The sequence below is a fragment of the Urocitellus parryii genome, chromosome 7 (genome assembly GCF_045843805.1).
Source record: "Urocitellus parryii isolate mUroPar1 chromosome 7, mUroPar1.hap1, whole genome shotgun sequence".
NCBI lineage: Eukaryota > Metazoa > Chordata > Mammalia > Rodentia > Sciuridae > Urocitellus > Urocitellus parryii.
Genome location: NC_135537.1, coordinates 44594850 through 44620046, shown reverse-complemented (window position 1 = coordinate 44620046; position 25197 = coordinate 44594850). Strand labels below are relative to the sequence as shown.

The 25197-nt window shown below is 38.1% G+C and overlaps 2 protein-coding genes and 1 pseudogene across 7 annotated transcripts in view; 2 read left to right on the top strand and 1 right to left on the bottom strand.

Moving 5' to 3' along the window:
* The window catches only part of Nbn (nibrin), a 38704-nt gene extending 25109 nt beyond the window's left edge, over positions 1–13595 (bottom strand). Inside the window, exons 1-5 of one of the 4 annotated variants that reach the window (XM_026382941.2) lie at positions 13228–13595; positions 10115–10248; positions 8123–8271; positions 7533–7692; positions 5160–5263 (exon numbers count right to left, since the gene is read on the bottom strand). In XM_026382941.2, the coding sequence (XP_026238726.2) occupies positions 5160–5263; positions 7533–7692; positions 8123–8271; positions 10115–10248; positions 13228–13264 (584 nt within the window). In that variant the 5' untranslated portion in view covers positions 13265–13595. Of the gene's footprint in view, positions 1–5159; positions 5264–6674; positions 6763–7532; positions 7693–8122; positions 8272–10114; positions 10249–13227 lie in introns of those variants that run through there. The other 3 variants (XM_026382943.2, XM_026382950.2, XM_026382948.2) reach the window with 3 other exon arrangements.
* Positions 2332–3089, top strand: LOC113179596 (protein BTG3 pseudogene; annotated as a pseudogene).
* Positions 13596–18271: 4676 nt separating the features above from the next.
* Positions 18272–25197, top strand: part of Decr1 (2,4-dienoyl-CoA reductase 1) — a 37336-nt gene continuing 30410 nt past the window's right edge. Inside the window, exon 1 of one of the 3 annotated variants that reach the window (XM_026384061.2) lies at positions 18272–18438. In XM_026384061.2, the coding sequence (XP_026239846.2) occupies positions 18370–18438 (69 nt within the window). In that variant the 5' untranslated portion in view covers positions 18272–18369. The remainder of the gene's footprint in view (positions 18439–25197) is intronic. The other 2 variants (XM_026384087.2, XM_077800839.1) reach the window with 2 other exon arrangements.

The window sequence follows — 25197 nt, the reverse complement described above, 5'->3', positions numbered from 1 at the left end:
GGCACATAACAGTAGTTTGTTGCAAAAGTGAGGAACAATGACCTTGGGAAATTATGCTTTTTATAACTAGTTATAAGCAAGCCTGCTCTTTGCCCCAAGAGGGAGACATTATTTCATTTCTCAAGGTTTCTCACTATAAACATAACTGAGAAGTGGACTGTGTAAAGGGATGTCAGGGATGTATATTCTTGGCATATCTAACAAGTTGTGGATGAATGCAAGAGACCCATGGAAAATGGGATCACAGTGTTAACCCATTGATGTCCTAATAGTATCTTCCAAAAACAATACTTTTTTGAAATAAGGTAATATATTAAGCACTCCATAATATGAGAGACTCCGTAAAAAATTAAAAGCAAGTCCTTTTCTAAAGAGTAATGTCCATATGTTCAGATATATAGAATATTTTAATAAATGTCCCTTGTTAGAATATAGATGATTAAAGTTAAATACTCCTCTTAAACAGAATCTTTTAAAAATGACTTCATCTACACTAACATCGAGAGGATCATTTTTGAAATGAATTATCACAAATCATGTTAGGCACATGAAACTGCAACTGCTTTTTGATGATAGTGCAAAGATACAGATATAGCTGAACTAAACAGGACTGCACTTTTTCTTGGGTAAAAATATATTTTGCCTCCTAACTTAAATATAGGATTAGTAATCATGCTTTTGCAAAACTAAAGAAGAGTTATTCATGTAATCAAAAGAGTCACTCAGGGGCTGGGGTTGTGGCTCAGTGGTAGAGCACTTGCCTAGCATGTGTGAGGCATTGGGTTCAATCCTTAGCACCACACAGAAATAGATAAATAAATATAATAAAATAAAATAAAGGTATTATGTCCATTTACAACTAAAAACATAAAAAAGTCATGTAAGTTTATTTCTTATAAACTTTGTATCATTTCTATCACTAGTTTCCTATTGTTTCTATTACTAATTAATGCTTTTAAATAAAATATTTTTTTTCTAACAGTAACTGAATACTGAGAAATTTTCAACAAATATATCAAAATAGATCCAGATAGGTGTAGAAATCTATTAAGGCAAATGATAGGCATTTTAAAATATTAAGAACCTGATCACAAATGGTCATCATCAAATATGGGCTAATATAATAGACTTTCCTGGTTAACAGTGAATTAGGCATTATTCAATCTTATAGTACCTAAAAACTCTGCACTGAATGAAATACCTTATAATAATTAGTAATAGTTTACATTTATCTAGAAAAACATTTTAATTATTTTTTAAAAATTATTTTTAGTAGTAGATTGACAAATTACCTTTACTTTATTTATTTATTTTTATGTGGTGCTGAAAATTGAACCCAGTGATGCACCCAGTGGTAGGCAAGAGCTCTACCCCTGAGCTATAACCTCAGCCTAACATTTTAATTTTAAAACCTACTCAAATATTAAAAACTGTCCTGAAGAAATACGATGAGCTTACAGACATTTTGTAGTCATGTAGAGCCAGAAACTGTGCTGAACCTATTAGTCAAAGGCAGATCCAGATTAAACAGACCAGAAAATCTGAAAAGATAGAGGAATCAATGACTTAATTCTTTTTTTTTTTTTGTATCAAGGTTGAACCCAGGGATGCTTATGCACTGAGCCACATTCCCAGTCTTTTTTAATATTTTATTTAGAGATAGGGTCTTGCTGAGTTGCTTAAGGCCTAGCTAAATTGCTGAGGCTGGCTTTGAACTTACAATTCTCCTGCCTCAGCCTCCTGAGCTACTGGGATTATGGGCAGGCATAGTGGCTCCATAACTAATCCTGAAAACTCCAGGACCACAAATGTATCCACCAGTAGTGAAAACTTACAAGATGCTCTACCCTCAAGTATTCTAAAATTACCAATGGCTTAATATTTACAGGATTTATGGACTACCTAGAAGGTTCATGAATAAGTTTCTGGGGAAAATATGATTCTGTTAAATACTAAGCAAGCTACTAATATGTAAGTGAAGTTTACTAAGGACAGCCCCATTCTCATAAGGGTCTAGGAATCAAGAAACGTTAAGAATGTTCTATTTCAAAATCTGAGAATCTTTTCCCACAGTCCGGAAGTTACATTATTTGCCAGGTTATATTAAAAAACCTCCCAAATGAAAATTATAAAGAAGGTGAAGCTTGCCTGCCTGCCCGCCCGCCAGCCGGTCCCCAACTCGGGAGCCACACACTCCGCTCAGGACAAGGCTCCCAGGGCTCCCTGTTGCCCAGCGAAAGCCACTGAGCTGGCGCCCTGGGTTCCTGGCTGGACATGGTCATGGCTGCTAAATCTGCAGCCCCAGAGAAGTGGCACCTCGGTGGGGGAAAAATGAAGAATGAAATTGCTGCCATTGTCTTCTTTTCACAAAGCTAGTTCGAAAACATTATAAGCTGAAAAAAAAGGCAGTTGAGAGATTTGCTGAGAAATTGACTCTAATACTTTAAGAAAAATATAAAAATCACTGGTATCCAGAAAAACCATCAAAAGGACAGGCTTACAGATGCATTCATGTCAATAAGTTTCAGAGAGTTGATTCTGATGTCCTAAAAGCCTGTGAGAACAGCTGCATCTTATACAGTGACCTGGGTTTGCCAAAGGAGCTCACTCTCTGGGTGGACCCATGTGAGGTGTGCTATCGGTATGCAGAGAAAAACAATGAATTCATTGTTGCAAGCTTTGAAAATGAGGATGAGAACAAGGATGAGATCTCCAAGAAAGTTACCAGGGCCCTTAATAAAGTTACATCTGATTATCACTCGGGATCCTCCTCCTCTTCAGATGAAGACAAAGTAAGGAAGTGGAAATGAAACCCAATTCTGTGACTGCAGCCCGGAGCCCTGTGTACCAGATTTCAGAACTGATATTCCCACCTCTCCCAGTGGCACCTTTTGCCTAGGAAAAAACCAGGAATGTATAGAGGAAATGGCCATCAGAGTCACTATCTTCCTCCTGTTCCACTTGGTTATCCAAATCAGGGAAGGAAAAATAAACCATATCGCCCAATTCCAGTGACATGGATACCTCCTCCTGGAATGCATTGTGACCGGAATCACTGGATTAATCCTCATATGTTAGCACCTCACTAGCTCCTTTTGATTCTATGAGTGTCATGTTAAGAGTAAAAAGAATATATCTTACTACACATTAAAAGTTCAAAGTCCATACTCAGTAATGAAGTTAGATGGGCCAAAACCATCAAACTTATTTTTATGGAGAAGTTATTGAGAATAATCTTAAAAAAAATATATATATATATATATATATATACATACACACACACTCACACTTTAGATATATTGATATAGTTTGAGAAACTTTATCATAAAGTTAGTCAAGTGCCTGAGTTTTTAATATTGGACTTGAGTATTTACATATTGTGCATCAACTCTGTTGTATACAAAACACTGTAGGAGTGCACGATTTGTTCTAGCATGTTTAAGCATTTACTTTATGGAGAGTATGTAAGTTATTTATATACAAGGATATCTATTTTATATCATTCTTTAGAAAAATTGCATGAAATCATGTAGTTGCAAATAGAAAGTAGTTTGAGGCAATAAATAAATAAATAAATAAGGTGAAAAATCTGATTTTGGGTGACTAAGACAAGCAGACATCTATTATTAATAGGGATATAAATAGTACCTAAAAACTCTGCATTGGGCAAAACAACTTACAATAAGTAGTGATTTAACTTGAAAAACACTTTAATTTTTAAAACTTGCTCAAATATTAGAATTGTCCTATAGAGATATGACAAGCTAATAGGTAATCTATTGTGCCATACAGACTGTAATCTACTGACATGCATTTTTTTTTTAACATTACATAGTTCTTAATACATCATATTACACGGTTTGATTCACGTGGATTATGAACTCCCCCTTTTACCCCGTATACAAATTGCTGTATCACATCAGTTTCCCTTCCATTGATTGACATATTGCCTTTCTAGTGTCTGATGTATTCTGATGTCTGTCCTATTCTCTACTATCCCCCCTCCCCTCTCCTCCCCTCCCCTCCCCTCCCCTTCCCTTTTCTCTCTCTACCCCTTCTACTGTAAATCATTTCTTCCATTTGTATTATCTTGTCTTACCCCTCCTTTCCTCTTGTATGACATTTTGTATATCCCTGAGGATCGCCTTCCATTTCCATGCAATTTCCCTTCTCACTCCCTTTCCCTCCCACCTCTCATCCCTGTTTAATGTAAATCTTCTTCTCAAGCTCTTCGTCCCTACCCTGTCCTTGTTTACTCCCCTTATATCAAAGGAGTCATTTGGTATTTGTTTTTTAAAGATTGACTAGCTTCACTTAGCATAATCTGCTCTAATGCCATCCATTTCCCTCCAAATTCTATGATTTTCTGACATGCATTTTTAAGTAAAGAAGTTCTTGTGCTATTAAATTGACTAACTATGCAATCCGAAAAATAAAAAGTCTAATATCTTTGTTCTCAAGGACAATATATATTATTTCTACGCATCACTAACATAATATAGAGGGAACAGATCCTGTAGACTGATGATTCACAAACTTGACACAGCATCAAACTAATAATAAAATAAAGCTTTTATGAATCTTCCCATATATTGTTTCAATTAGCAACATGAACCATTTTTTTAAACTAGGTGACATTCTCAGACTTTAAATACTGTATACTCTTACTAATACTTTTAAGAACACAGCTGGACAATTATAAGTCTCATTTTTGAAATGAGATAACTGAAGCTCACAAGAAACAAGCTCTATGCTCAAGGCCATAGCTCTGCTACTATTTTTGTTCTGTGCTACATGGCTCCTGAAGAAGGTTGCTGCATCATGCATTTTCAGGGGTTCCTCTTGCATGATGGAACATATGCTCTTCTGACCAAATCTCAAGGCCATTTACTCTCCTTCCATTTTTTTCTTTAAGTAATTAGTATTTATTTAATGTTTGTTTTATGAACATAAGAAACAACCTACAAGGAATTTGGGAAATCCTTTCTTTATAAGCTAACAACAACAACAACAAAAACTGCCATTAGCAATACTGAATTATAACATCAACTATTACATACTAAAATAGTCATTAAACAGGGTATTAGTCTAAATAAAATCAGTGCCATCTGTTTTATATGTCCTATCTTGTTATATTATATTTGAAATACATAATGTACCTTTCAATTTGTGGAGGCTGTTTCTTGGACTGAACTGCTTTCAGAAATTCAGTAAAATATTCTGGCTTTACAATTGGACGTCCACAGATGAGTGCACATATTGTCTAAAATGAAGAAAATATACATAAATATATATGATCATACATCAACTTTTTTAAAAAAATAAAATGTTTTAAGTTATAAACTAGAAAGAGACTGTTCTATATTGTTTTTCCTTTAGAGTCCTAAATTTATAAAGGAAGCACAATTTATAAAATGTATTTGGTCATTGCTTAGTTTTAGAATACAAGTTATTATAAAATCAACCATTCACAAATTTAATTTAATAATTGCTTTTGAGGGGGTGGTGGTGGGACATGTAACAAAATATCAATCAATTTAAAACATTAAAATTTTAAAAACATTAAAATGTGAAAAGCATATTGTAGACCTAAAAAAATGCATCTGCTGCAGAGGAGACTATTAAGAAATAAATAAGCCTCAAATCAGATACAGTCACAAACTCTGAAAAGATTTGAAACTATTACTATGAGCAATTGAAATGAAAATGCAGAGACTGGGCATAAATCTATGAAATAATACAGCAAGAGTTTATAAGGATGTTTTTAATAACAAAGGGTCTGGTCTAAACAGGGACAAGCAGATATAGGGCACATCTCAAGAACAGAATTTGAGATACTAACCTCCAATATGAATGAGATAAATAACTTATAGCATGAAGTAGTAATGTGCAATTCAATACTGGATTGAGTAAACCATAACACGTGACTCCTGGAAAATTATTTAATTGTTCCATATCTCAATTTGTACTTCTAGGTTCTCTTTTGGTTCTAGCATTCTATAATTTTAACAATATAAGTTAATTTGCATTTTGGAAAAATTTTCAAAAAACAATACAATGACCATGTTTTCTTTTTTGGCATATGATTAATCAGAAATATGGAAAAAGATAAAAAATATTGAAAAAAGTCTGCAAACCATGTTAATGTCTAATAGAGAAAGATTCACTATTCAGTTCTGTCATGGAGTCAGTACAGTTTCTCAAGGCAATCTAACTGCCTTTGATTTTACTTTACACCTACCACACAAGAAGTATATGATTGTTTACTCCATTTCCTTAAGTACCTTACTATTTTAATGGGGATTTCCTGGAGCCCATACTCAAATATTCCAATCACAGTAACAGTATATTCCTACTATAAATTAATAGACATTCTGACTTATGAATCTACCATCTGTGGGTTTATTTGTATAAATTAGTACTGTGGAGGCTATTCATGTGCTGAATATATGAATCAATTTCATAAACTTGCAACAATGAAAAATTCTTGATGAGAGGTATCCTCAATCAAGGTACAAGTTTAACTTGAGGTTTGATCTAAGCTGCAAGCCTATGACACTTCTTTAGAGTAATGCTTATATTTAATTGTATTAATTATATTGAACATTAAAATATTTTTGAATCATCTCTATATAGATATTAACCTAAAACAATCCCACATATCTATAGTTAACCTGTTTAAAAGGAGACGAATCACCTCCCAATGTCATTCTTCAATTAGATTTGGATATAAACAAATCTGAGGAAGATGCAAAATCTGAAAACATACCAAAATATATTACTGTTTAACATATAATCAGCATCTTCTAAAGATACACATCTATATATCTTTAGGTTGTGAAGATTTATTAATGTTAAACTACATAAAAACTTAAAAAGTCTTTGTGATTAGGGCCTTAAATCAAATAAATACTAAAATACTAAGAGAGCTTCAAATCATAAAATGATATCAGAAACTGGAGGAAGACAACTTCACAGAAGAGACATGCATGCTAATTTTGAAAACGAGCCTCTTTGCTTTTAGAGAGCACAAATTATGAATTCCATTAAACTTCATGGTGAAAGGATAACACAAATCCTTTTGAAAATGCTAAATCAAAATCTGAAATCTAATTTTATGTGCTTCTGCTTGTCTCAGATAATAAACAGGTTATCCAAAAAGCCATGTGAACCCAAATAAAGCCAGGGAGTGGAAATATACAAATTTATGACTAAGAGACCTGATAGTTTCAAAGCAAATCTTTTTAAAAGTCTGTGTATAGGTACAGGCTGGATGTGGTGGCGCAAGCCTATAATCCCAGCAGTTTGGGAGGTTAAGGCAGGAGGAACACAAGTTCAAAGCCAACCTTAGCAACTTAAGCAAGGCTCTAAGCAACTTAGCAAGACTCCTTGTGGGAAAAAAAAAAAAAGGGTGGGTAATGTGGCTCAGGGATAAAGTGATTCTGGGTTCAATCCCTGGTACTGAGAAAAAAAAACAAAAAGCTTAGTGGGTGAGTAAGCTTAGGTTTATAGAACTTAATTTTAACACCTACTTTAATGGTAACTTTAACTGATATCATAACAAGGTGAGTACATTCTTCTGTCCAGTTGTTTACAGTAAGTCCTCCAAGTTGCAATATAGCTTGATTTAAAGCAGTTTTCCCAGAGACATCTAAACAAGAAGAGCATGCAACCAAAGGCTCATATTCTACTCTGTAAGTGAAAATAAGTTATAAAAAGTTCTATTATTATAGTTATAGACATGGTAATTTTAAGTAATTTAAACCTTTAAGCTCACATCACATTTTTATGTATCATTAAACTTTATAATTTATGAAATTATCATTTCCTAAGTCTTGAGTTCCAGTAAAGATAAAATGATCAAAGTTAACATTATACTTTCACCTATGTCAAGCAACTGAACTCCCATTATGGTTCTCAGAGCCTGCACAAACTGCCGTTCACTTTTATCACTATCTATGATTGACAAATGTATAACCACAAGGGTTCACTACTGTGCTAGGAATTTAATTATATTGATATACTGTTTTCAATTCATTATCCATAAATATTCTTATCTTTTAGAACTAGTTTGGTATAAAATAAAACTGTTCATTTTAATGTCAAATTTAAAACTTCTCACCTGAATTTACTTTCAAATACTCCAAAGGTAACCCTATCTCCTGTCTTCAAAGTTTGAGAAAGGCCATTTTGCATTTTTTCCTCATTAACAAAGGTACCATACTTAGAATTATCTTTTATCGTTAATGTAGGGATTTCATTTATTTGACTCTGAAAAAAAAAAATCAACAAATAATTTATAGTCTTTTACCACTCAGAAATTCAATTTTCAAGGAAAGGATTTCAAAAGATAAATAACTTTTTGAATAAGCAAAAGCTAAGTAGACAATATAACTTAAGGTTGCCTTCAGGAATAATCACTGAAGTGGCAATTAATAATTTCTTAAGAAAATTTCTTAAACCCAGATTACTGCTTTTATAACATATATTGGCTTTTTTTTTAAATCAGTGCAATTATATTAATAATCCTAAGTTATAGGATTTTCCTGACTCTGATTTCACACATTTTAGAAGTTTTTGTTTGAGGACAGTTTGTTTCACATATAATATGTCAGTTTCATTTCCAAAAAATTCTTTTTTCCTTTTTAAATGATCAAAATCACATTGTAAAAACTGGTCCAATAAGAATAAAGAGTTAAAAGCTAGAGTTTCTTACTTATAGTAATAATTTACTTTTTCTGTAGGAATTTCAATAATGTTTCTCTACACCTAAAAGAACAGACACAAAACCAAAATATCACAAAATGAACCCAGTTTTTGCTATATGCGGTCACTGCTCAAAATAATGGATTGCCTTTTTTAGTACCACAAACATTATTGTGAGCACAGGTATTTATATACATTTCTCTTTTCATACATTTGTATCCATGGTTGTGATTAAATAAATCACAAGCGATTTGTGTTATTAAAACAAATCATCAAGGGGCTGGGGTTGTGGCTCAGTGGTACAGGCTTACCTAGCATGTATGAAACATTGGGTTCGATCCTCAGCACCATATAAAAATAAATAAAATAAAGGTATTGTGTCCATCTACAACTAAAAATATTTAAAATAATTAAATAAATAAATCACCAAAGCTATTCAAAGGAGCTGTGTGGCATACTTGAGAATTATCTTCCCTTGTACAATAAAATGATTTTTACTGTGAAATTTTGTTTTATAAGGAAAATGCTTGTGTCCATAGGGAGAGTCATGAAGGTCCAATCATTCACTGTTCTATTCCTAGACTTGGTATGATGACCGATACACATTACCCACTCAATAAATGTGCTGTAATTTGGATCTGGAGTGCCTCCCAAAGGTCCATGTGTTCAAGGCTCAGTTGTCAGCCTATGGTTCCACTGGGAGGTGGTGGGATCTTTAAAGATGAGCCTAATGAAAGGAAGTATGTCCCTGAAGAGGACGTTGGAACCTTGGCCCTTGCTCTTTGTGCTTCCAGGCTGCCATGGAAGTGAGTAGTTACCTCCACCAAGAACTCCTACCATAATGTACTATGAGGTAATGGGTCCATGGCAATATGGCAAAGCAACCATGGACTCAAACTATGAGCCAAAATAAAACTTCTCTTTAGATTTCATCACAGTGATAAAAAGCTAACACGAAATACAAACATGCTCTACTTCCTCTGAGTTTCTAAATCACTAAGAGTAAGTTACTAACACAGAAACTTCAAACACAAATATCACTGGTACCACTGCCAACCATAAGAATTTTTTTTTATTGTATTGCTAATTAAATGCAATGTTAGCCAAGTGGTCTGCCACAGGGCAATACCCCCAACCCAAATTATAAATACTTAATTTTGTTAACATTAAGATAAAAATCCAGGGGCTGGGGTGTGGCTCAGTGGTAAAGCGCTTGCCTAGTACACATGAGGCACTGGGTTCAGTTCTCAGCACTTCATAAAAATAAATAAAAGTCCATCAACAACTTTAAAAAAAAATCCAGTTCCATGAAAACAAAAGGTCCAATGAACTTTCATATGCACCAAGATAATCTGTAATGATTTCAGTTGCCTTACTTCAAACTAGTGAAATAAAATTAGTAACATACCAGATTGGTTAGAGAAAAGTTAGCTGTTAACACAGCATGATTTCGACTGATTGACTGATCCTCTTCAATTAAAATGGCACAGTTTTTCCTTCCAACAATGTACTCGATACCAGTCAAAAGTCTGTATGGTTCTCCTAAGCAAAAAAAAAGTAAATTGAAGACACATGTGTAAATACACATACATACATATATGTGTGTACAGAATATGTGATGTTAAATATTTAAATAAAACTTTTGATGTTTAAATGTTAATCAACTTTGTTTATATCAAACTTGTGTTTTCTAATAAAGCCCCATAAAGGACAAAAAATAATTCCTAAATAGATGAAAGGTTATATCATTTTTCTAAAGGGAAAACAATATTGAAAGAAGTAAATGTTCCCCCTAATTAACTTATACATTTAATGTATTACCAAGAAATCATAATATTGTGTTTGGAACTCAATTACATAGATTAAAAAATTCATTAGGAAAGTATGTTTAAAAGTAGCCAAGAAAAATTTGAATAGTATTACAGGAACTTGCCCTATCAGATAGCAAAGTATGCCATAAAGCCATAGTAATTAAAAGGTATGAAAGTTACAATACAGCTATACAACTCCTGGTGAAGTCAGCATGCAAGATATACCTGCATATACATGTTCACTGTGGCACTGTTCACAATAGCCAAGATAGGGAATCAGGCTAGGTGCCCATCAACAAATGGATAAAAAGAAAATACAGTATATATACAAAATGAAATTCAATCAGCCATAAAAGAATGAAATGTTATTTGCAGGAAAATGGATAGAAATGGAGGTTATCAGCCAGACACAGAAAGATTAAGTACTACATGTTTTCTCTGATATGTAGAAACTGGGCGGGGCGGGAGAGAAAGAAGGAAAGAAAGAAAAGACCTGAAAACAGAAAATGGACTGTCAAGAAAGGAGAAGAAAATTGGAGGGTATTAAAGAAGGTTGACAAAGCATCACATGTGTAGCCAGGTGTGGTATACACCTGTAATCCCAGCAACTCAGGATGTTGAGGCAGAAGGATCACAAGTTTGAGGCCCACCTGGGCAACTTAGTGAATTTTAAAAAAAGAAGAAAATAAAAAGGGTTGGGAATGTAGCTCAGTGGTAAAGTGAGTTCTCTTCCTAGTACCATTAAAAAAAAAAAAAAAGATAATGCACATATGGAAATGCCACAGTGAAACACATTAATTTGTACAATTAATAAAACTAAATGATTAGAAAAAGCCTTCAAACATAAACAGGTACATAAAAGGTCTGAAATGGATTAGGAGTAAATAATATAGATCAAGGCAATAAATTCTGGATGGGATTCAAGTGCAGAGTTGGGGGAATTCTGTTTTTATGTTAAACATAGCATCAATAGGAAATGATTATTAGTTTTAAAAACACATTGTAAATCACACATTGTTAGAGTAACAGTATGTTGGGGATTTGTGAAATTTAGCCTGGGAGCAGGGGATTCCATTACCACAATTGTAGGATGATTAGAGCAGTTATATTAGACAAGTTGGAAAGGAGCCCAGGAAAGTCCTGAACTCCATTCTGGAAAGTAGTTTGGACTACATGGCCTGTTAATCAGATTCTTAACCTGGATAGTTTCAAGGAAAAACCTTTGTTGTTTACCACACAACACAAACTGGATTAAGGGACTGATCTATAGCTTGCATCAGATTATGATAATAGTTCATGACACTCTACTACAACCTAACCTGAATATCAGTCAATCAGACCCTGTCAACTGATCAGACCATGGTTACATATCAGGCAAATGCTGAGGTGGAACCAATCAAGCTGTTTTGTATGGCTTCCTTTCCTGTCTATAAACGTTGCCTGGCCAAGAGGCTGAACGAAACGCTCTGAACATCTACTTGTTTAAGGTTATGCTTGATTCACAAATCCTTATTTCTTCAAACTCTGCTCAACTTAATTTGTTCCAAGTTTCTTTCTTTCAGCAGTGCTAGGGTCTGGCATAAGCTAGGAAAGCATCGTATCACTTTGAGACAAGGTCTCCCTGCACTGCCCAGACTGAATTCAAACTTGTCAATCTTCCTGCCTTGGCCTCCAAGTAAGTGGGATTACATGGATGCACCATAAGCCCTGGTGGTCTCTAAGTTTTTCTTATAACACACCTACAGGAGACCTGAGAACCAGTCAGATTTCGTTTGTTTTTTAAAATATTTATCTTTTTAGGTGTAGTTGGACACAATGTCTTTTATTTATTTTTATGTGGTGCTGAGGATCGAACCCAGAGCCGCCTCCTACGTGCTAGGCAAGTGTTCTACCACTGAGCTACAACCCCAGTCCTCCAGTCAGGTTTCTTTAAATGAACATAATCCTAACTTGTCCATAAACACAAAATTTGTGGACAAATCGCAGTACTCCAAGCCACAGGGATGCCCTCTTCTATGTATTTTTGTTCTAGTTATCTTCACATTCCCAGACATTATCAATTTAGCCTCTTCATTGATTTTTTTTTTCCAATCACAATGTAAACTTTCTGAGGACAAGACCCAATTATAGATACTTGCTTAACTTTCTATCAACGAATAACACACAGGAGGCAACCAGTAACTTATGAGGAAAAATTTCTACTGCTGGAAGTTCAGGAAAGGGGTTGGGGAATCATCTTTTCCCACTGTACAGCTATTTTGGGGGAAAGGTCTGAAACAAATCTGAAAGCATGTTTTCCTGTGTGCCACGTGGTTCTTCAAAAAAGAAAAAAAAAGAAACGCTTTGCCCCAGACGGATCGCTTCCTTGTCATCCTGTGGTCTGGCTTTGTTGACTCCCTGGTGATCTCTTCCTAAAAGCCTACGACCAGGTGTGCCAAAAGGAAGGCGTCCGGGGCTCGCTCCATCGGGGCGCCTGAGCAGATGCTGGTTCCCGTCAGGTGTGGACTGAGTCGCCGCACCGTCCCGGAAGAAAACACGGCGTCCTCACGCAAACTTCCGACTTTCGCATCCCGCTCTCACAGAATCCCAGGGCTGGCACAGAGGCCGCGCCGGAAGGCAGTGAGAGCGGACCGGAAGCGTCGCTCCGCACACTCCACGCAGCAGCTGCTCCCGGGAAAGCCGGGTCTCTATCTTTCCCTTCTACCCTTACCTCGGGCCGTGCCCTCGGCGGGAAGGAGCTTCCACATGGGTCCGGCTCCTCAGGACTGGAGCTGACCACCGGCCGCCTCGCTGCGGATAGCCGATGTGCACGCGATCACAGCACGGGCAATGCGCGGGAACACTAGGACGTGCGCGCTCCCGGCAGTCGCGCAAGCCCTGTTGGAAACCGAGGGATGGGGCGGGAATGCTATTGAACGCTAGGGCGCCACCTGGTGGTAAGGAGCAACGCAGTATGAACTAAAAGGTGTTGCATTAAGAGAATGAAAGCCGGGTTTCATTTTAAGGTGTTCATAAAATATAAGATTTTTTTTTTCTGTTTGTGAAAGGAAATAATTTTTAAAATTAGCCCTAAAGCAATGTGATGAAATCTTATGATCAAATACGCTAACTAATCGTTTAGTTCTTTGCATTTGCAATGTATTAAATTTCGGTTGTTACTTAGATCAATAATGATGAAGGTAAGGATTTTACCTGAAAGGAAACTCATAACATTAAATATTTTTTAAAGTTTAAATCAACTTCTCCATTTTATCAGGATCTACTTTCATCCAATCCCATTCTAAGTACTGAACAGACTACATTTCCAACTGTTCTTTTACTGGCCCAGCATTCCCTAAAAGGATACCATTCACCTCTTGCACATTGCTGAATAAACATCTGAGATCACACTTTTGATCATGTAATTTCTGGTTGACAAAAGCGGATTGTAACAGAAAATAAAAATATGCCACTTTAAAAGCTTAGCTTACCAGTCTCTGTTACCAACATAGATGCAAAAAAATCCTAATACAAGATTAGTAAATTGAATCAAGTGGTATTATAAAAAGAATAACCACACCCAGGTGGGCTATATTCCAGAAACAGAAGGGTGGATTAACACTGGAGGAAAAAAAAATCAGCATAATTCACCAGAATAAATTCTTTAAAAAGGAGAAAAATTTCTGCATCATTTTAGTAGATGCAGAAAAAGCATTTGATAAAATTCAATACTCATTCATGACAAAAGCTCACTGAAAAATAGGAATAGAAGGATCATTCTTGACCTGATGAAAGACATCTACAAAAAAATTACAGCTTACATTATACTTAAGATAAATTATTGATCATTTCCCCTTGACATCAGGAATGAAATAAGAATCTATCTGTTCTATTCTTATTTCCTTTTTCTTGCTACTCGGAATTGAACTCAGGATTTTTTTGAAAAGTGCGCAGTAACACTTGTCATATAGTTCAGCCTAAATTCACTTGGTAATTGGGATAACTGTCTGTGGTAGCTAATTGATTTGATCCAAAGGAAAAAAACTTGTCCTAGCTTAATGATAGGAGATAGGTTTCCTGTTTGGAGTCAGAACAGTCAAATATTAGGTTCCTACCTTCAAGGTCTTCCTTGAGAATTCTTCCATGTGAATTATATTTCAAAGGGATGGCTTTCAAGTCCTTGAGAAAGACATTGCTGGGTTGTAAAGGTAGCAAGAGGTTGTGATAGAACTTTTAGGAGGTGGGGACTAGTGAGAGGAAGTTAGGTCATTGGGAGCATGCCTTGAATGGGATATTGGGACTCTGGAATTTTCCTTTCTCTCTCTTTTACTTCCTGGATGCTATGAGGTAAATAGGCCTCCTCAACCATGTGCTTCCTCTATGATATACCATGCCACTACAGGCCCAAAGGAACAGGGCCAAGTGACCATGATCTGAAACCAAACCAAGCCTTTGCTCCTTATAAATTGTTTATCTCAGGTATTTTGTCACAGTGATGGAAAGCTGAATAATACAACCTGTCATTGTAAATTCTTTATCTTTGAAATGTATATAAAATCTTTCTTTAAAAAGGCTAAGTAAGCCTCTTGCTAGCTTTTGGTCAATGCCTTGGTAAAAGCATTATTGCCTCTTAATTACTCAGTACTATTTAAAATATTTGTTAGGAGAGTTTTTACAAACCTGATATACAGTACCCAAAATCAGTTTACAAAAATGTATTTGGGCAAAGTCACAACTTTTCTGGCCCACTCTTCTCCTGGGAAGGTTCCCTTCCTTATTTTTTTCCCCATGAGATAGTACATTTTCTTGGTAATGATCTTGTTAAATTTGCTTAATAGGTACAGCCTGTTATTCCATAAAAAAGAAACATTATTATAATAATGAGGTCAGAGGTTCTCCTGTAGTTTTTGATTAACAATGGTCCACTCTTTATGTGCATAATAGTGTTTACTGGTTGTTGATGTGCTGGGCTCTGTTCTAAGTGTTTTAAGTACATTATCTCATCTATACCCAGCTACAACTTTGTGAATTCTTAATATCTGCATTTCACAGATAAGGAACTCAGGTTTATACCTGTTAAAACATTACACATCTAGGGAGACATATAGCTCACTTTGAACCTCAGCAGTTGACCAAGTCTACACTCGACCTGAGAGCAAGGGTGCTAGAGCCAGACAGAGTTGGGCTCAGATTCCATCTGATTCCATAAGTTGAAAAATTTACCTAACTGCTCTCTACCTCAGTTTCCCAAATGTTGATAATAATAGTGTATACTTCATGAATGCTTATGAGGATTAGTGAAATACATTCATAGGATGTTGAACAGTCTGACATCCAAAACAATGTTGAGAAATATTAGCTTCTATGAGTAATAAAACCTTTCCTCAGTGGCTGCCTGCCGCAGTCTGGCTGGGCACAAAATAACCGAGCTGCCACACAGCCTTGTAGGTTCAAAATAGGAACTCCTTTATTCTCTGCACTCCCACAAACACCATGCACGCGGCCTTCTCGGAGGACACACCACACACCAACCGGAAATCCTTCCTCCGGAAATGACTCCTCCTGCACTTCCCCAACCAATAGGAACTCTCCAGGAATCCCCGGAGAACTCCAAAGTAGCAGGCTGAGGCGGACAGAAGAGGTCTAATATACAATTGAATACACAGCTTAACATAACCATTATCATCTCAATGGCTTGCTGGCGTCACCTCTAAACCACTCTGTTCTGGCAAAAATGCCTTGGGTCAGCTGCCAAGGTGCCTGGTTCTTCCAATGAAGCTAAGGCCGCATTGGGGGGAGGCCTTCATTTCATTTGGTGGTTGACACCATGCCTCACAGTCAGCACGATGGCCTCGGTCTCTGAGCTGGCCTGCATCTACTCTGTTCTCATCCTGCACAACAAGGTGACTGTCATGGAGGATAAAACAGTGTCCTCATTAAAGCAGCTGGTGTAAATGTTGAACATTTTTGGCCTGGTTTGTTTGCAAAGGCCCAGGCCAATGTCAACATTAGCAACTTAGGGGCTGGTGGGCCTACTCCAGCAGCTGATGCAGCACCAGCAGGACGTCCTACTCCCTCCACCAGGCTGCTCCAGCTGAGAAGAAAGTGGCAGCAAAGAAAGAAGAATCTGCTGAAGACATGGGCTTGATCTTTTTGACTAAATTCTTGTAACATGTTCAATAAAAAGCTGAACTTTGCTGATTAAAAAAAATAAAACAAAAACAAAAAAACCCCAAACCCAAGCACTGACATTAGTTAGATCCCATGGCTCCTAACAGAATTTGTTGCTTCTGGAATGGCATTTCTCTTTCATGTCTCTAATCTATTCCTTACTAGCTCCTATGGCTGCTACAAGTTTTTCTCTTAAGTTATTTTTGTGGTCCATGTTTAGGAAATGGCAATAGTATCAGTACTTAGTCATCGGATAAATGTTGAAGGGTCACTATTGTGCTGAATCTGGGAGATAAAAGAATGGTAAATTAAAGCTCCCCCCTTCTGAAAATCCCCCAAATTTAATTAGTAATACCCTGCTATCTACTGGAAGCCTTACCAATAACAGTCAATTAGCACATACTTTGTATGAGTATGTTAATGTCAACAAAAAACACTTTTTACTGCAATATGAACTGCAGATCAACTAAAAGATGGTGACACCCAAGCTCACAGAAATAGCAAAAGGAAGTGGCTATAAAATTATCAAAGTAATGTAATATGTACTAGTTAATTTTATGCAGCTGTGATTTCAAACTGAATCTTTACTGGTTTTTCATTTCTCTTGACTACAAATGGCACCATGTAAGGTCCATGTTTGCACGCCTATTTTAACAAATTTTAACTTTAAAAATAGAATTGTGAGAGGGGTGGGAGGGGAAGGGAGTGGGCAGGGGGCTAATTAAAGATTGTTGAATGTGATGATCATTATTATCCAAAGTACATGTATGAGGACACGAATTTGTTTTAGTATGTATACAACCAGAGAAATAAAAAAATTGAGCTCTATATATGTAATAAAGAGTTGTAATACATTTTACTGTTTTATATAAATAAAAAATATATATAAATAAAGATAGAATTGTGCATATTTTATGATAGTACATGATAAAAAGGACTTAGCTAGGTGTATTTTATGCATTCATGATATATGTAACTTTACATTTTTTCAGTATTTCTACGCTCCATAGTTTGTGAAGCCCGCCCCCCGCCCCATATGTTCCAAGTCTCAAAAACAGGGAAAAAAATTTGCGGGGAAGCGGGGGGCGAGTAAATGGATCCGTGCAGTTCAAACCCTGTTCTTCCAGGGTTGAACTTTGCTTTTTAGTTGTGTACCAGTTCCTTTGGTCCGGGAGGTCCAAGTAAGGCTGCATTTCGGCGATAGGCGGCGGTGTGTCCTGCAAGGTTGCCGCCGCTTCCCCCTAGGAAAAGGAAGCCTTGTTTTAAATCTGATACTATTCTGCCGCTACTGTGTGAGTTAGCGCGACCTCGACAACGAACTTAAACGTGCCCTTAAGGAATAGACTTAAATTACCCTGAAGGGTGTTGGCACTGGGTGGGCAACAGGGGTGTGTCGCGCGTTTATGCAGTTTTGCAAACCCTCATAGGGCGCCGGGGTCGGTCCACCCACAACAGGGGCGCCCAAACCGCTTTTGCCGCTCGACAAAACACTCTGGGCCCAGGCGGCGAGGAGAAAGTGTCCGGGAGGCCCCGAGGTCGTGTCCTTGGCAGACCAGGGCTGGCTGGCCCGCAGTCTGGGACTGCGCCTCAGGGACCCGCGCCTCAGGGACCGCGGGCCTCCGCCCCGGCCCAGCCCCCGGAACTTAGTTTCCCGGCCCGCCCCGGAGCCCCGCAGTCTTCCGGCCGGAGTTCTGCAGGTGACATGGCTTTTCCGGGCCGTGTGTGCTTTGCTCGGGTGTCCCAGCTGCCCTGTGGCCTCGGCCCCCGGCGGGTAAGGCGGCGCCGGAGGGGCTGAGGGTCCGGCTGGAGGCTGCCGCGGAGGAGGCGGCCGGGACGCGCGGAGCCAGGACAAGGGCGCAGGGAGGCGCGCGGAAAGAGGACGTGTAGGTGCCAGGGCTGGAGCTGCGTGCCCAGTGAGGGACCGGGCGCTGGTCACAGTCCCCTTTCAGATAAGAAGGCTGTTGAGCATAAGTGGATAGGGAGGCTCGTGGTTTTCAAGTTTTCCCAATTCCTGCAAGTTTCAGAGCTGTGTGTAAATAGGTATAAAGAGGCAGGGAAGGGCACATCCCACCTTGAGTGAGGGAGGGTCGTGATGGGGAATGGTTCCCAGAGGGAGCATTGATGCTGTCATCATCAGAACTCTTCACTACCCCCTCCCCTCGGTCCGGAAAATGAACCCAGGCCCTGGCTCATGCTAGGCAGAAACTCTACTGAGATCCGTTTATGTGTTAATTTAAGTGAGTTCGTCATCAATACTGCCTATCAAAAAATACAGAGACGAATCTGCCATCAAGGGACTTTTATTTGGATTGTAATCCACTTGCACAGATGGGGTGACTGGTATGTCCATAGAACCAAGGAGGTTTTTTTTTTTTTTTTTGATATTTTTTAAATTGTCGGTGGACCTTTATTTTATTAATTTATTTATATGTGGTGCTGAGAATCGAATCCTCACACATGCTAGGCAAGTGCTCTACCACTGAGCCACAACCCCAGCCCCAAGAAGTTTTATTAGAACAGAGAAATCTCATACCCGAGAGTTATTTTGGAAGAAAGTTCATTGGCACCTTCCCTACTTTCAGTAGTTGGCTGGCTCCGATTTGCAGTGGTTAAATGTGGTCTTAAGGTCATAGCTGGCATTTCTGTAGTTAGTTTTTAAGAAAATAATAATAATAATAATAATAACAACAACAACAACCACCTTAAAGATCCGGCAGCTTGTTTTCTTGGATTGGTTCTGTGATACAGTTCCTGGAGCAGGTATTTTTGAGCAGAGGGTGTCCTTTTCTTAACTGCCTGCCCCTCAATCCATTTTAGTGGAATGTGACAGAAATGGCTCCACATTGTATAGTGAATTTTCACAAAGCAAATTCACATAAAGATGAAACAAACTAAACCTAAACTATATATAGACCCCTTCTTGGAGTTAAATCTGGGAGAGAGGCACCTCATAATGTAGAAAAGTTAACCTATCAACTGTTAAGCTCCCTGCCCCTTTTAAATCAGTTTGACAGAGTGAACAGCTATAGTGTTTTCTTTAGAAAAATATGGGCAACAGTGGTACCAGATATGAACACAGGAATGGGTATAGTGATTCTCTCAAGTTAGAGAACTTTTAAAAAGAGATTTGTGCATGTCTATGGGTTTGCTGATACTATATACTCTTTCTATAGAGAGGAAGTTATAGACAATTGTGGGAAAGAAAAAGCAAAAAACTATTTTCTTACTCTTCTAAGAAGTGTTCATTTGAAATCTACAACAGTTCTGATATAAAAGTTTTAGTTTTTTTTTTTTTTTAACACAAACCACTAATCTTAATAATAAGGTCAGTTAGGCCATACCCCAGTTCCTCTGAAACAAGTAGACAGCACAGTTTGAGAAGAAGAAAATGGACTCATTTAAAAATTAATTATAACCTGACTATTTACTAAATTCCTTTGCTTAAGAGAAGTGGAAGTTTTGAGGTTTGGGGTTTGAGGCCAGAGAGCCCCCTGTTAATATGGTTTTCCCCTTTTTGGCACATGGAGGTTGTAGTTTGAATTTCTAGTAGAAGAAAAAAGTCTTAACATCTGTGAAGTGGGAGTTTGTTCCAGGGAACATCATGTTTTTGAGGGCAAATACAAGTTGTTAGAATTAAAACCCCTATTTGAATACTTTTGTTACCATAACCAACAGAAATGTTTCATGTGTCATAAAACCTACTTGTGAAATACTATATTAGATTGTGCCTTTAGCTAGTAGGCCGAAATTAAAAAACATTTATTGAGAACAGGCTCTGTTGCTGACCTTGTGCTATGTCTTGGGGATGAAGTAATTAAAAAAATATGAACCCTGTTCTCAATTTCTTTTGGTTGCCCTGAAGAAGATAGACACATATTTAAAACATGAAAAACAGATGTGGTGACACACATCTGTAATCCCAGTGACTTGAGAGGCTGTCAGGAATATCACTAGTTCGAGGTTCAACAATTTAGTGAGACCCTGTCTCAAAGGGCTGGGGGTATAGCTCAGTGGTAGAGCACTTGTTTAGCATTTGCAAGGCCCTTGATTCAGTCCCCAGTGCTACAACAAAATAAAAACAACAACAACAAAAAGAAGAGAAAGGGAAACATCTGATCTTGGAAGAAGCATTTCCTATCCTTCCCTCACTCCACATTGGAGAGTGTCTAGTTTCATGGGAGCATTGTTTTGGGTGTATTTTTAATCTGACTCATGAAGAAAGAGGAGGAGTAGCCAGTGAGAGAGGCGTGAGAAAGTTCTAGGTCAGTGAGTAGCCTGTGTGAAGGCCCCAAATAGAGGTTATCAGTAGAGTAAGGAGGGAGGGGTTAGAGACATGTTAGTGAGCAGCCTGCTGGCCACGAGGTGTCAGAGTTTTGTTCCGAAGCTATGGAATTGAGAATTAGAGTGGAGGTAGATAGTCAAACCTGGGTAATTGTCCATGCATCAACTGAGGAATGATAATCGCTGTGGGGAGACTTGATGTGGAAGGATGTTGAGGAGGTTATGTTGAGAGAACTTCGTTGAAAGCAGGAGCTGGGGAGAAAAGTGGGGCTGAGGAAGTGGTATGATCACATCACAGTTGTAAGTAGGAAGGTGATTTCATTATGGAGACCAGAAGTCAAACAAAAGTGATGAGGACCTGAACCAAGGGCAGTATTAAAGCTACTAAGGACTAAAATGATCTGGAATGATAGTTTGAATGTGTGGTATGTGGTAAAGCCCAGATTTCTGTCGCTGGCCCTTGAGCTAAGGACTGACTGTGCCATGATCCAAGAGGGCATTCAAGGGGGAGTTGGGTAGAGGAGAGGAGTAAGTGATGTCAGTCTCAAAATGTCAACAGGTGCTGGGTCGCCTAAACCATCCTATACATTCTGTCTGGGAGTGTCAGAGGGTGACAGAACTCTGAGCTGGGTTTGAATGATGAACGTGGGAGTGATGGTGGGGAGTGATTCATGAAAGATAGGGAGGTAGGAAACTGGTGGAACCCTGAGCACTTTTTGCCCTGAGAATAAATTTCAAATAGGATGAGGCAGGAGAGAAGGGCAAGAGCCAGGTCCTGATGACTTGGAATGCTTGTGAAGCTGAGGAATCTGCACTTTATACAGCTCTGGGAGCCATGGGAGAATACTAAGGAGAGAACTAACATGGTTACATTTTGAGTTCCCTGGAGATCAGCATTGTAGGTAGGCTGGGGTAAGCAGAGACCACAGGCAGGAGACTGGTTAAAAGAAGACACCGAGTAGGTCCTTAGTATTTATGAATGGTGTGAGATATGGGCTTTGAAATCAGACAGTGGATAGAGAGGAAAGATGCTGTGTCCTAAAAGCAGTGACAGAACTGAGCTTTCACAAGCGCTAGAATGAGGAACCCTGATTTTTTTCTCTGTTACAAAACTGGCTTAGGGCCTGCCTGCCTGCCTTCTTTCCTTCCTTACAGTAGTGGTCTTTTACTGAGTCATTAAAATATCACAAGTTGGTTTCATAACCCAGGGCCTTATACAGAAACAGGATGACTGTTAGATCTTATTTGTCATTCTGCTGAACTGTTCAGGAACAAACATATTGACGAGAATTTCCTGATATCCTTGTTTTTAACTGTTGGGGTTTGCTGAATCAAAGCAGCTGAATTTGAAACAAGTTCAGTATCATTTCCTTCAAGGAATCACTCTTCTTTCTGGGCTTGTCCTTATCTAAATCCTATATATATATTTTTACCCAAGCAAGTTCAAATTCCAAGAAGAGACCCATTCTCCTGAATAATAGTGCTGATGGAGAAGTGAGCATACACAGGCCTCATCTTGTCAGGGAAGCCAGTTGCCCCCTAGATCATGTTCGGTATGTGGCTACAGACAGTGTGAACAGTAATCAGTTCCTTTCTGTTTCTCCATCATTTGTCAGCACGGAGCTTCTTTTTTTTTTTTCCAAGAAGATTGAGTTCTGTATTGATGTCCCTCTGGACTGTTCTTCTAGGATTCTTCACAGTTAATGGGCATCTTTTCTGAGTGATGTCTGCAGGCTGATTGCTGAGAGTGGTCTTCATTCTTGTGATAGATATGGCAAAGAGCCCAGATGCAGCATTACTAGTCCAGAACTCTATCCTCAATCCTCCAATGTGGGTCTTCTCATATCAATCCAGTTATTTTAGTTACAGTGCCATCCTGAGCTCTTCTCTTATTACTTCTAGTATTTGGTGCAAGCTAATTTTCAGGTTCAATGTGTGGCTGTGTTGTCTCTATTTCTAATGCTTTCAGTATCTCTTACCTAACTAATGCCTCCTGTCTGATAGGACTCCATTCCTCTTCTTACCTCAGTTAAGTCTTAATCTTTCTAGAACACAGAGGCAATGCAGAAGTAGCAGAGGTATTGAGGTGATGTTGACACAGGCAGAAAAAGCTTTCACAGTTGAATGGCCTTGACCTTTTCAGTAAACAAATAAACTGACCTATTTATCCATTTTCAGTCAAATTAGGTCAAAGTATAGTGAGGTTGGGCTTTTAAAGTAAGAAGAAAGATTTGAACCAGGCAATGTTAGGTGTAGGGTAATTCATTACATCCTCATTTTCCTGAGCCTTCTCATTTGCAAGTAATTTTATTTGCCACTTCTAATGATAGCATCCTGGTTAAGGCCATCATCATCTCTTGCCTGGCCTGTTACACAAATGGTTTAGTCTCCCTGATTCTAACCTTTCCCCCTTGTCCCCATTCTCAACACAACATCCAGAAAAATTCTCAAAAAAAAAAAAAAAGCTTAAGGCAGATTATATTAATACTCTGCTCAAAATTTTGTAGACTTTATTGTCAGCTCAGAGCAAAAGTGAAAGTCTGTTTAGGGGCTGACTCAGCCTTGGTGATCCAGTCCCCTTTGCCTCACTGTCCTCTTCTCCTCCCACTGACTCTCCTACTCACGCCATGCTGGCCTCCTGCCATTCCTCCAAATACTAAACTTCTTCCTAAGGGCCTTTACTACATACTCTTCCCTTTGCCTGAAATTGAGTGACTCATTCCCCTCCACCTTCGGGTCTTTGCTCAAATGTCACATCAGTGAGCCCTTGGCTGACCACCTTATTTAAAGTAGCAATGCTCTGCCTCTATTCCATACTTTATTTTTCTTTGCAGTACCAATCAATGTTTAATATACTATGTGTTTCATGTAATTTGTTCATCCCTTGTCCTCCCAAATATAAACTCACTAAAGAGTGACTGTTGTATCTGTTTCATTCACTGTTGTATTGTCATTGCTTAGAACAGGGTCTGGGGCATTGTAAATGCCTAAAACTTGCTCAGAATAAATAATTGAATGAACTGTATACCCAATAATAATGTCACACTTATCTTTAATGCTTTTTCATATAAACAAACTCCCAAATCAAAACAAACCCTTTGCAAAAGCAGGGGTTCTGATTTTGGGCTCAAAAAGAGAGTCGCATTAGTTTTAGCTATGGAATAGGAGGTCAAATGAAAGGCAGAGGAGTGAAGATCCCAGTTGAATATTTCAAATTGCCTCCTAATTTACTGATTTCATCTCTCTTCATTGTGTAGTGTTAGGAAACATCTATTTGGTCTGTATCTAACTGCAGATAAATAAGAACTGTAATAAAAGTGGGAAGTATACCCTGTAGCAACAGAGTATCCACTTTTTCAAGGACTCATGTTCCCTGTTATAAGATGTATCATTACTCGAAAATGTAATTTCTATCTTGCTACCGGCAATTGCATGATTCAGCCTAGCCATGGAGTCCAGTGAGGCATTTTCTTTTATATTTGCTCAGCCTTACCTTCAAGTTGCTGTGGTAACGAGGTCTGTGGCAACGAGGTCTGTTGACAGAAGCTCAGACACCAGTGGCCTCTGTGCAGTGCGCTGCATTAAGTTAAGGAATGGGTAGGCATGCTCAAGCAATCCACACAGACACAGATCTCCAGCTTAATGTGGCCTCTGGTGAGCTGTGGGTTTGGTAGAGTTTGGGTACTTCAGTTCTTCAACCTTTGCTACTGGCATTTGGGGTGAGACAATTCTATGGGAGTATCCTTTTCTGCAGTGAAAAATCCAGTAGAGTGTCCTACCTAGCTGCCTCTTGTATTTCTGGATACCTCCTGCCAAGAACTACATGTACCATTTTGAAGGAGCAGTGGTCTTGGCATTGAAGAAATACTTTTATGGCACAGACATGTAGCTTTTTAGCAATTGGACAAAATAAGCTGGGATAGTTTTAGAAGGCTTAGTATGTGCAGAAAATGCATGAGGTGCTTTGGCAGTACAAAGATGTAAGTTTTTAAAATTCATCCTTTGAAAACTATGGTTATCCAGTATTTACCAACTGACATTTTTATATTACAGCTAAGGTCCAGCTTGTAAAGCTCTTGGGATAGGAATTCGAGTCAATAAATTCGACTTAAAAATATTTGATCTAAACTGACAGATACCTTGAACCCTCTCCCCCAAAAGAAATGAAATTATTTCATTGTCTATTATAAAGCTCACATTCAAGTATGAATATAGAGTACTTACACTTGAAGTAAGGCATATGTCCTTA